At 46.0% G+C, this 12,605-nt stretch overlaps 1 protein-coding gene across 5 annotated transcripts in view; it reads right to left on the reverse strand.

Annotated features, from left to right (window-relative positions):
- Positions 1–12,605, reverse strand: part of LOC138525768 (prolactin receptor-like) — a 1,166,304-nt gene that overhangs the window by 514,134 nt on the left and 639,565 nt on the right. For all 5 annotated transcript variants that reach the window (XM_069635962.1, XM_069635963.1, XM_069635967.1 and 2 more), the window contains one exon: positions 11,538–11,667. In XM_069635962.1, coding sequence (XP_069492063.1) covers positions 11,538–11,667 — 130 coding nt within the window. The remainder of the gene's footprint in view (positions 1–11,537; positions 11,668–12,605) is intronic.

The following is a 12,605-nucleotide window of genomic DNA, read 5'->3' on the forward strand; positions in this document are numbered from 1 at the left end:
TGTACCTGGTTGTCATGATGCCCGCTCCCGGGGAGCCAGTTCAAGCCCTGCGTCCCCAAAAGCGGACATCCAGTCCCCAAGGAAGGACCCAGCAACCCCATATGGGGGCCCTTTGGACAGTGTCCTGGCGCCTATGCCGCCAGACTCATAAAAGACATCAGTCCTGGCGCCATAGGCGCCAGGCTCATTATGGGAGTGCTTGGGTGCACTTACCTGATGCAGACCATGCTGCAGGATCCCGGCCTCCTTGAGGCCTGAAAGGAACTACTTTACCTGTGGGACTAATTTACCATCCGAGCGTGGTCGGGGAAGGATACATACCTGATTGGAGGAAGGATACATACCTGGAACTTCTTCCAAGGCTATTTAAACCCCACCCGAACAGCCACACGTGCTTCACGTTGTTCTGCATATAGCAGCTGGACGCTCACTGTGTCTGCTCCTGCATCCTGACTTCTGCCACGCCTGCCAGCATCCTGGATCACCTGCAAAGGAAGAGAAGAAGAGAACAGAAGAAGGAAAAGTCCTTACCTGCTTAATGCCGCATCACGGAGACATCTCGCCGACAATCCTGAAAAGGAAAATTTTTATTTAAAAGCTCATCGCGTCGATCGCTGCAGCGCCGCATTCCACTCACCTTTACAGGGCGCCTCCATGTTCAGCAGCGATCATCCGGATTCGCAGTCACGCCCCAACGCCTAGGGAGAAAAAGACCAGAAGAAAAGGTGAGAGAGAGAAGGTAATAAGGAAAGCTAAATCTCCATGTGAAGACTTACCTGTTGATTCATTCCCTCTTCATTTCGGGTCCAGGCCGCATCCTGGCATTTCCGGACCCCGGACCCTAAGGGGAAAAAGAGACATCAGCGTTAATGAGCGAATGAAAAGACATTACCAAAAAAAACACTCATTAAAGACTTACCTGATTTCTACAAGGATTTCACCTCTCATCTCGGGTCGGTGCCTGTTCCCTGGCATTCCGTACCCCGGCCCCTATGGGGAAAAAGACACTAGCATTAGTACATTAAGGCATGGACACAAGGGGAACATCTTATCAAAAAACTTACCTGGAAGCCAAGCAAGTTTGGTTCTCACCAATGCGAAAATCCAGTGAAGTAACTGGATGCCAACGGGCCCCTGCATCAGAAGCAGGATGGACAGCTCGTCCTTCCAGACCATAAGGTGAGACGCTACGAGGAATCACAGAAGGGTTTCGAGGAGGGTGAGAGGGGAAAGTGGGAGGCCGATTGGATTACCCCGCAGACAGTTAATCCCCTATTTTCACCTACAGAAGGATACTTCTGCGAGCCAGACAAGCCAGATTTGGGGGCCCGGTCCAGTCCGTCTTCCGAACCCTGCGCATCACCTTAGAAGAGGTCAGCAGCGCAAACCAGTTCAGCGCCTCCGTGGGAGTCAGGTGAGAGAAGCCTTCCTACAAATTCCCACCCAGGCGCTATGGAAAGTTCTGAGACTGATCAGTTGGCCCAATTACTGGGGGAATTACGGGCCGAAGTACATGCCGCTCGTCAAGAGACTAATGCCCTCAGGAGGGAATTAATAATATCAAAGGAAAGAACTGATGACCTGGCCAGACAGCTTTTGCAAGGTCAAGCTGGGCAAACTCCTCTACCCGGTTCCGGAGGGAATCCCGCTCCTGTGGTTTCCAGTAACCCTGTGCAGATTAATCTACCTGGAAACATGGTTATTTGCTCGACACTCTCAGGGGCAGGCTCTGGATGACGAACTTATATCCCTACGACAGGGCAATCAGGACCTCCTATCCTATATTGCAACCTTTAATAGACTAATTGTGCAAACGGGATGGCCAGAGGATAAAAGAGTCACGTTGTTTTATCGAGGCCTACGCGGAGAACTTAAAGATGTCTTGGCCCAAGTTGTAAATCCGCCCCAAGAATGCACAGAGTATATAGACTTAGTGGTCCAATTGGATCACAGACTTCAAAACAGAAAAGCAGATCGGTCCAGGTTTGAGACCCGGGTGTTGGTCAAGACCCATGCTAATGCCAAGGGAGTTGATGTCTCTGAGCCTATGCAAATTGGAGGGGTTAAAAGACCCTTAACTCAAAAGGAACGTGAAAGGAGGCGGCAGTTAAAATTATGTCTTTATTGTGGGAATTCTGGACACTTTCTACGAGATTGCCCGGCAAAACCGCCCCGAAAGGCGGTAGGAGCCGCTGATAAAAACCATGAAGACTCTGTTTCGGGAAACGACTCCGCCCGACAAGTGTGGGGGTCCGCTTGCGGAGCTTGAAAACTAACTCCCAGACCTCGCATTTCTTTGTGCCAATGGTTCTCGTAGATCCAGAACAGCCTAAGCGGTTGCATGCAATAAAGGCATACATCGATAGTGGGGCTATTGGAAACTATGTGGATCGTGAATTGGTCTCTAGGATTAACCTCCCTCTCCGTCCTAAAACCAGCAAAGATGTCATCACCACAGTCGATGGAACTGAAATTGCCTCTGGACCGGTCACACATTCCACTACTGAGGTGACTCTTATTGGTCCCGACGGCCATCGGGAGGGTGTTGTGTTTGATGTAATCAAGGCTCCACAGTTTCAGGTTATTCTTGGAATCCCTTGGTTAGAGACACATAATCCTCGAATTGATTGGAGAGCTAAGAGAATAACCTTCCCGGATTGTACACAAACCTGCTACCCAGAAAACCTGAAGATTAATCTAGCATCTGTAACCTCTGCCTCCATGCAGCTACCTCTGGAATACCAAGACTTTCAGGATGTCTTCCAAAAGGAACAGGCCAACATGTTACCTCCTCACAGATCGTACGATTGCCAAATCGATCTGGTGCCCGGTGCACAACCCCCTTGTAGCAGGATTTATGCCCTTACCGAACCTGAGAATCTGCATTTGAGACAATATTTGGATCAATACCTAGCTATTGGTTTTATTCGCCCGTCAAAGTCCCCGGCATCCTCGGCTTTGTTCTTCGTGCCCAAAAAAGAAGGCGACCTTAGAACCTGCATCGATTACCGCACATTGAACCAGATAACGGTTAAAAACCGTTATCCTCTGCCTCTGATCCCTGAACTCCTTGACCAGGTGAAGGACGCTTACATATACACCAAGTTAGATCTCCGGGGGGCTTATCATCTGGTACGAGTTAAAGAAGGCGACGAATGGAAAACTGCCTTCCGTACTAAATACGGATTATTCGAGTACCAGGTGATGCCTTTCGGATTGTGTAATGCGCCGGCTGCCTTCCAATACTTCATGAATGATGTCCTTCGGGAACTCGTCGATGTTTGTGTTGTCGAATATATCAATGACATTCTGGTGTACTCCTCTTCGGAATCTGATCACAGAAAACACGTCAGGGCAGTACTTGAAAAACTGCGCCAACACAAACTATTTGCTAAATTGGAGAAAAGTGTTTTCCATACCACAGAAGTCGAGTTTCTAGGTTTCATCCTGACACCCAACGGAGTCTGAATGGACTCAAGAAAAGTGGATGCCATCCTCAAATGGCCGTCACCTAGCTCTGTAAAAGGGGTTCAAAGCATGCTCGGCTTTGCCAATTTCTATTGCAGGTTTATCCCGGAATTTCCACGCGTGGTACAACCCATTACTGCACTCTTGAGGAAAAATAAACGTTTTGAACGGTCTGAAGAAGCCGAGCAGGCCTTTCAGGATTTAAAAGCTAAGTTTACCTCCGCACCTATATTGAAACACCCGCGTCCAGATCTCCCTTATGTCGTCGAGACTGACGTATCCAGCCTAGCCATGGGAGCTGTCCTGTCCCAAAGAGATCCGGAAACCAACCAACTGCATCCCGTAGCATTTTGGTCCAGAAAATTCTTGGCACCCGACTGTTAATTATGCAATCACGGACAAAGAACTGTTAGCCATTAAGTCTGCTTTTAAAGCCTGGCGGCATTATCTGCTTGGCGCTCGACATTCCATCAGAGTGATCACTGATCACCGGAATTTACAGTATTTGAAAACTGCCAAGGCTCAGTCATCACGGCAGCTCCGATGGGCTTTGTTTTTCGCTGAATTTGATTTCGTGATTACCTATCGACCTGGCTGCAAGAATGGCAAAGCAGACGCCTTATCCCGAATTGGAATGGGAGAATCTGATACAAACACAGAACCAGTACCAATAATTCCCGAACAGAGGATTCTAGGCATGACTTCGTTACAGACGCTTGAAGACATTCAAGCCAGAGTGAAACAACTCCTGGACCCTACAACCTTACATGAATGGATACAAAAGGGATCAGACTTTACCATAGATAATGATTTACCTTATTTCCAAGGACACTTATTCCTGCCACATAAGGAATTACACAAACTAGTTATTTCCGGTTATCATGATACATTAATAGAGGGACACCCCGGTATTGCCAAGACAGAGGAATAGGTGAAACGACAATTTTGGTCGCCCTCTTGGCGAAAAGATGTTAAATCTTTTGTGATGTCCTGTGGTGTTTGCGCCCAAAATAAAAGTCAAAAGAAAAGACCAGCCGGTCTCCTTCAACCTCTAGACATACCGCCAGCACCCTGGCACACCCTATCAATGGATTTTATTACGGACCTGCCTCCTTGTTCGGGGTACAATACTATTCTGGTAATTGTGGATTTGTTTTCCAAAATGGCCCACTTTATTCCTTTGAAAGGTTTACCTTCAGCTTCTGTCCTAGCCAAAGAATTCCTCGAAAATATTGTTCGGCTACATGGATTCCCATCTATACTAATCTCTGACCGGGGAAGCCAATTCATTTCCCACTTCTGGCGCAAATGTTGTCAAATGGCGCAGATCGACGTAAGATTATCGACCAGTCACCACCCTCAGACCGATGGTCAGACCGAGAGGACAAATCAGACCCTTGAGCAGTACTTACGGTGTATGTTACAGCAATATGAAAGCAACTGGAAAGACATTCTTTGGATAGCCGAATACGCATATAATAATTCGGTACACTCTGGAACTGGCCACAGTCCTTTTTATACTTTGTTTGGGCATCACCCTCGAACCTCAAACCTTGACTCACCTCAGAACCTCGGAATGCCTGCAGTAGAACATCTGCATTCTACAATTACCCAAGCCTTCAAAGAGGCAACTACGCATTTACGACAAGCCAAGAGAAAATACAAGGAGAATGCTGATCTACATCGGAGTGAAGCACCTCCGTATCAGATTGGGGATCAAGTGTGGTTAGCTACCAGACATTTACCACTCAAAGGGCCTCGAAACTTTTAACCCAAAATATCTGGGACCTTATTCTATTACGGCAATAATTAACCCAGTGGCTGTTAAACTTGATTTACCAGCTAGTATGCAAATTCACCCTGTTTTTCATGTGTCACTTCTGAAACCAGTGGTACCCGGAACCCGACTACTCAAACCTCCAGAACCTATTCTAATAGATGGGGAGCCCGAATTCAAAGTGAAGAACATTTTAGACTCAAAAATGTTTAGGTCAAAACTGTTCTACCTAATTGATTGGAAGGGGTACGGACCTCAGGAGAGGTCGTGGAAACCCAGCGACCATGTGCATGCACCTCGATTAGTCAGGAAATTCCACCGACTCTTCCCAGACAAACCAAAACCCCCGGAGGGAACAACCTTGGGAGGGGCCTTGGGGGGGAGTGCTGTCATGATGCCCGCTCCCAGGGAGCCGGTTCAAGCCCTGCATCCCCGAAAGCGGACATCCAGTCCCCAAGGAAGGACCCAGCAACCCCATATGGGGGCCCTTTGGACAGTGTCCTGGCGCCTATGGCGCCAGGCTCATAAAAGACATCAGTCCTGGCGCCATAGGCGCCAGGCTCATTATGGGAGTGCTTGGGTGCACTTACCTGATGCAGACCATGCTGCAGGATCCCGGCCTCCTTGAGGCCTGAAAGGAACTACTTTACCTGTGGGACTAATTTACCATCCGGGCGTGGTCGGGGAAGGATACATACCTGATTGGAGGAAGGATACATACCTGGAACTTCTTCCAAGGCTATTTAAACCCCACCCGAACAGCCACACGTGCTTCGCGTTGTTCTGCATCTAGCAGCTGGACGCTCACCGTGTCTGCTCCTGCATCCTGACTTCTGCCACGCCTGCCAGCATCCTGGATCACCTGCAGAGAAAGAGAAGAAGAGAACAGAAGAAGGAAAAGTCCTTACCTGCTAAACCCGCATCCCGGAGACATCTCGCCGACAATCCTGAAAGGGAAAACTTTTATTTAAAAGCTCATCGCGTCGATCGCTGCAGCGCCGCATTCCACTCACCTTTACAGGGCGCCTCCATGTTCAGCAGCGATCATCCGGATTCGCAGTCACGCCCCAGCGCCTAGAGAGAAAAAGACCAGAACAAAAGGTGAGAGAGAGAAGGGAATAAGGAAAGCTAAATCTCCATGTTAAGACTTACCTGTTGATTCATTCCCTCTTCATTTCGGGTCCGCGCCGCATCCTGGCATTTCCGGACCCCGGCCCCTAAGGGGAAAAAGAGACATCAGCGTTAATGAGCGAATGAAAAGACATTACCAAAAAAACGCTCATTAAAGACTTACCTGATTTCTACAAGGATTTCACCTCTCATCTCGGGTCGGTGCCTGTTCCCTGGCATTCCGTACCCCGGCCCCTATGGGGAAAAAGACACTAGCATTAGTACATTAATGCATGGACATAAGGGGATCCTCTTATCAAAAAACTTACCTGTAAGCCAAGCAAGTTTGGTTCTCACCAATCCGAAAATCCAGTGAAGTAACTGGATGCCAACGCGCCCCTGCATCAGAAGCAGGATGGAGAGCTCGTCCTTCCAGACCCTAAGGTGAGACGCTACGAGGAATCACAGAAGGGTTTCGAGGAGGGTGAGAGGGGAAAGTGGGAGGCCGATTGCATTACCCCACAGACAGTTAATCCCCTATTTTCACCTACAGAAGGATACTTCTGCGAGCCAGACAAGCCAGATTTGGGGGCCCGGTCCAGTCCGTCTTCCGAACCCTGTGCATCACCTTAGAAGAGGTCAGCAGCGCGAACCAGGTCAGCGCCTCCGTGGGAGTCAGGTGAGCGTAACACTGGTACTGAAGAAGTTCTTGGTGCTCGACAGCGTTCAGGTGGTTCCAGGGTGCTTTGTAGCCCATGAGAAAGAGTTAGTGGTGGGAGACATCTGCGGGTACCAGGCAGTTTGGCAAGCAAGGCTGGATGGACGTCTGCAGGCTGTTCGGGGCGGTGGCTCAGGGCCAAGAATCATTGTCTCTGTGCTGGTTGGCGGATCTGGAATGCTGTTGAAGGCGTCTCGGATGGCTCTGGTGACTGCGGAGTGACAACAGTCAGCGGTGCAGCTGAATGTGGTTCGAGTACTCGACAGTCTCGAAATTGTCCTTAAAAAAGACGGACGCTGCATGATGCTTGTGTGGCACTCCTCCTAGCCTATTCGCATGGCCTGTGTCCTTTCAAGGCGGACGGGCCAAACCTTAGGAGAGTGATTTCAGGCAACCGCCTTGTCCTTTGTCCAGAGACTCTTTGGCACTTCCCACCTAGGAAGCTTGCTGTCAGAAGCTAGCAGGGCACGCTGTGTGCTGGCTGGTACCGGTTCTGGAGCTGCTGGACGGGTCCTCTGAGTCTGGTATCTCCCTATGTTCCCAGGGAGATGTTTAGGGGAGGGATCTTGCTTCCCTCTTGAAACTCTTGGCCTTCCTTCACTGGTGGAAGATGTAAGGTAGACTGTACCTTCAGCTCGGGCCCAAATGAGTCCTTCTTACTTCTTGCAAAGTCTTCAGATGATCTGATCAGTGAGGGGCTCAGCCCTCTTTTAATGCCAAACAGGTCCCACCGCTGGGTGCAGGCTAAGCCCACCTTAATGAACCAATCCTGGGTCCCCACCAACAATCTTCAGTGATGCTTCAGGTCAGAATCAGAACGCTTGGCAACAGACAGGGGAAGGATGACAACCTATACTTCCCACCCATCTTCCTGTCTACTGTACATCAAAGTGTCTCCTTAATTAAATGAGCCCTATGCAGTGCTTGATCACAACAAGGGCCTGAAGTAGGGGGTTGCAGGCAGACTTTCGTCTCCAACAATTCACATACTTCCCTGCTCTGAACTGCCCTTTCATACCAAGGAGGGGTGTTAGTACCAAGGTGACACAATGCATTACAAATAGGTGTTGGTCTCTGGTCGCCATTGTCACTTCGGCACCTAGGCCTTGAAATGCTAATCAGGCTGCCCACGGCAAGAGGCTTTTGATTTACCCGCAGCTGTCAGGTGTCAGCTACACATGACTGGGGAGGGCGGCGCTGGTGAGCTGTGTCCTCCCAGAGTACATGGCATGACTATTTTTCTGCTGTGCAGTGAACATGGAAAATATGTGTGGGAATGGCCCCACATATTTTCCAGAGGTTGATCTCCCATGATTCATTCTTTTTAAATAAACAAAACTCAAAAAGCACAGGCAACACACTCTTCCTGTGCGGATGATCGAATTCCTCACACATGGACCTCCATAAATGCATTTGGATGCTGTGATATTTGAGTCTGAGTACAAGACCCTGGAAGAGACATAAGCAAGATACAAACTCCACACATACATTCTCAGAAAGGAAATTGCGATCGGAAAGCCCATAGACTGCTCACATCCTCCAAGACATCACTACTTGCCATAGTACCTTGGTCAGTTCTGGGGTTTGTGAGGCGCTGTACGACAAAATATGTGTCGTAACCACTAATTTGCATACGTATTGACATCACTGGAAGTGACATCACAGAAAATAAAGTCCCATGATTCGAGTTCGACACTTGAGGGCATTCTTGGAAAGTTACACAGCAAGAAGTTGCTTTGAGTAAGTCAAGTGACAAATAACTGTTCCGTCCAATATATAAATGGTTACTATTATTATTAAAACTAGCTGTACCAGGCGTATCATACGCCTTTCTAATGTTTGTAATTATCTATCGTTTGTTAATTGCTAGCGTTTGTGCATACTGTAACAAATTTGCAGGTTCTGCACCACTACCAGCCAATTAGTCGCCAGCATGCAAAATTAAACTTCATCTTGATGCCTATAGAAGAAACACATCATTTGTTTTAATCTGAACACAAACCTTTTCAAGAAGGAAGGACTTTTTGAGCGACATACAAGTTTGTCTATTCTTATCCGAAAAAAGTGTAAAAAATGCAATAATACTAACATTGTAAACTGCCTCTTTTTGAAATATTGCATTGTTAATTTCTAATGATCACTTCCAGAATATGATGTAGTCGACATAATAAGAATATTATGCTTGTCTTACTGAGCCGAGCACATTATGAAAACCTTCAATAACGATAACATTTCTAATAGGTTATCTTTCTAAGATAGACAGAGTCGTGCACTTGTATTGTACTTTTGAAATACCCCTGTTAGAAAGGGAAAAGAGAGAGAATACATAGCACTGATAAGAGTCCACTGAGTGCTTTGCATAGAATCAAAGAGAATTGTATGAACATAAAAATGACCACATCTTTATATATACAGGATTAGCATGAGAGAGGCCTTCTTTTTACTAGTATACAGTGTGGACTGAATCACCTCTAGGAAATTCAAATGTTTCCAGCTAAGGAACAGTTCAGTAAAATGATTAGCCCATGGTTACGGAATTGTGGAAAACACGGAGTCCAATCTGCAAATTTAGCCACTTGACAACATATATAGGTCAATTCGTAGAAGAATGTGTTCATATTTAGCTTCAAGAATACTCTGTTTTATATAAATCATTGTATACATATGGAAACGTGAAAAGACTGATTGTGGTTTCATTTCTTGCACCACCAAATAGCAGAATACAAAATAATATGCCCAAAGCTTAATTAATATACTCTGGATTTTGCAAATGTATTTCCAAGACTTAAAAATATACTTATATATTTATCATAGGCATTCAAATGGTCAATATAGATGAGTGTCATGGTTAGGCATGCAAGACGTGCTGCCAGGATATGTGGAACTGTCCCTGCCCTTAATAAACCGCTCTTACACCCACGTAATAAAAGGTTTTCCAAGACTGTGCTGCCTGCCTTCAAACGAGACCAGCCGATTATGAAAGTTTGGCGGTCGTGTTCACCTGGCAATTGGAGGTTGCCATGGAAACTTGGAACTCCATTGTTAGGAAGTAGAAGCCGGCGTCCTGGACGTCGACATTAGGCTCACCTCACTACTCCTTTATAGTTCCGCCCCTTCTGGGCTTTGTTGCTTCTGAATACCCTGAAATGTTCTCGTACCTAAAGTTACGTGTACACTGCTTTCTTGCATTTTTCTTTTGGTAATTTCCAGTGCTTTTCTTGTTTTGTACTTCTCCCTTTGACCCGGATTACTCTATTGACCTGTCTCTGCCTCCTCCTTGGATTTTCATTGACTCATCGGTTACCAAGACTCGGATTGCCTACCTGGACCGCTTTTCGTCTTCTTCCTGGGTTTGTCTGCTGCTCGTCAGGTTTTCGACTTTGACTACTCACGACCTTGCTTCTGTCTTGCTCCTTGGAATTTTGGTTTTAACACAGAACTGTTTTTCGGAATTGCTTCGCCTAGTATCTTCACCTCCGGCTACTTCCTGCATTGTTACTGCGATCACACACTTGGACTAGAGACTTCCTATGGTGTGTGCTTAGGCGTCCTCGTTCTGTCGGGACAGGTTTTGGGACTTATTAGGCGTCCGCGTTCCTACGGGAATAGTCTGCATTTTTTGGAACTTGGTTCGACGAACTTAGTCTCACCTTTTGGTTCATTCAGACTCAAAGAACTCTGGTGGTAAGATTCAATCCTCTGTTTCCTATTGCCTTTTTTATTACTGAACTATTGTACGTTTCCTTTTAGACCTGGTTAACCATTGCGGTGCTAATGTCGAAATTAGACCCCAATTGAAGTCCTGCTTTAATTAGTACAGGTTAGTGGGCATATTGTTTTTGTTAATTCTGAAATATGTATTGATATTGTTCACTTTAACATTACGTGTTTCCTTTGCAGCTACGGTGTCTCAGGGTATCCAGTCTTTCAATTAATTGATTGTTCTGCATGTTTGTTTGTACATTCAGAAAGTTACATTAGTGGGAAGAATTCTTCTTCTTCAAGTTTTGGAAGGAGTATCCTGACAATGAGGTAAAGAATAGAAATGCCACAAAACAGTGAATACTTTTTTTTGCATGTGTCAAGCATACATCTAAATTTCTTGAACATGGGCACCGATATTTCACAGATTTGGGTAGCTAACTGGGACTTGTGTGGGCATTTAATAGCAAATGCATTCATCATTATTAGGATCATGTCTGACACAATAGTTACTGCACTGGCCCACCCCTGATAAATAGCTTTAAACACTCTTCTCATAGCAAATAGGATCCTAATGTTTGTGATGCCGGAGAGCAGTGTCCGGTATCTTACCTATCACAGGCAGGCTCTCATCACATCTCTCGCAGCCAGCAAAGACATCAATGAGCAAAAGGCAATGTGCTTCTGTAAAGGCTGCCAATGCTTTGCACTGGCTCTGCATACTAGGTGCATCAAATACTTATTGCCAAGAAAACATCTTACTCTACAGTGTATGTGACGGTGTAGTTGGCATTGCATGGCTTCCCATTGTCCTCAGTACTCCACCAGCAGGTGAATGTCTCCTGGTTGGCCGAACGACAGCGTCTAAAAAATGGACGTGAAGGGCAGGGACCTGAAATATGAAGAGGAAGAGAGTGATTATACAACATAAAAACCTGTTAGTGTTCTAAGGGCATCTTTTGGATATGCTACTTAATATAGGATCTCCAATTCCATGGTTATAGAGAAATCATGCAACACAAATTTGATACAGTGAATGGCAAAGGCATTTATTTACATCATGCGTGGCTATTCTCAGAATTATTGCTTCTGGAGACTGAATTCCAAGAACCACAATTTACATTTGTTTTGTTTAAATTTTGGGCCAAGAAACAGCCGACTCTAATCACGTTGGCATTGTGGAAACTACTTTGCCCAATTTTTTTATCAGAGTTGCTTCAACCATTTGCTATGCATTCAGCAGTTCTTGGAGGTTAGCTTGAGCGCATCTCCAGAACAGAAAACAATCTAATTAGATACTATTTGCACAGGAATTTAGCCCTGATAGCATCCCTATGGAAGATTTTACTGAACATTTCAAAAACAGATACTATAGTTGTGATTGTAGCAATGGATATTTAGAATTTCGACAGGCAAAGTCGGGTAAATCCACTCAATAAGCAATCACCTCTGATGTGGGACCAGCCTGCACATCGCAAGTTCAAATCCCGGCAGGGCCAGCAACCCTTAAACCTTTCAAGTCCAAGCATAGGTCAATAATTTGAGTATTAATAAAGTGGGTAATAATAGTGGTAGTGTGAGTCAGGCACACTTGAGAGCTCTCGGATATGTCTTACAAACCATATGGGCATAACATAACTCACATGAAAAACTTTGCTCCCAGACTCATGCACTCTACTCTTGTTTTTATATAAGTAATGATTTTGAAACATAAAATCTATTGCAGTTCATCATTGGGTGTCCTGATCTTTACTAGCAATACATGGCTAAAAACATATAATATAGTTTTCCATTTCAAGCACGACAACCCATAAGCCTTTCAAGTTCAAG

The sequence above is a fragment of the Ambystoma mexicanum genome, chromosome 7p (genome assembly GCF_040938575.1).
Source record: "Ambystoma mexicanum isolate Mex_15411 chromosome 7p, UKY_AmexF1_1, whole genome shotgun sequence".
Classification (NCBI taxonomy): Eukaryota; Metazoa; Chordata; class Amphibia; order Caudata; family Ambystomatidae; genus Ambystoma; species Ambystoma mexicanum.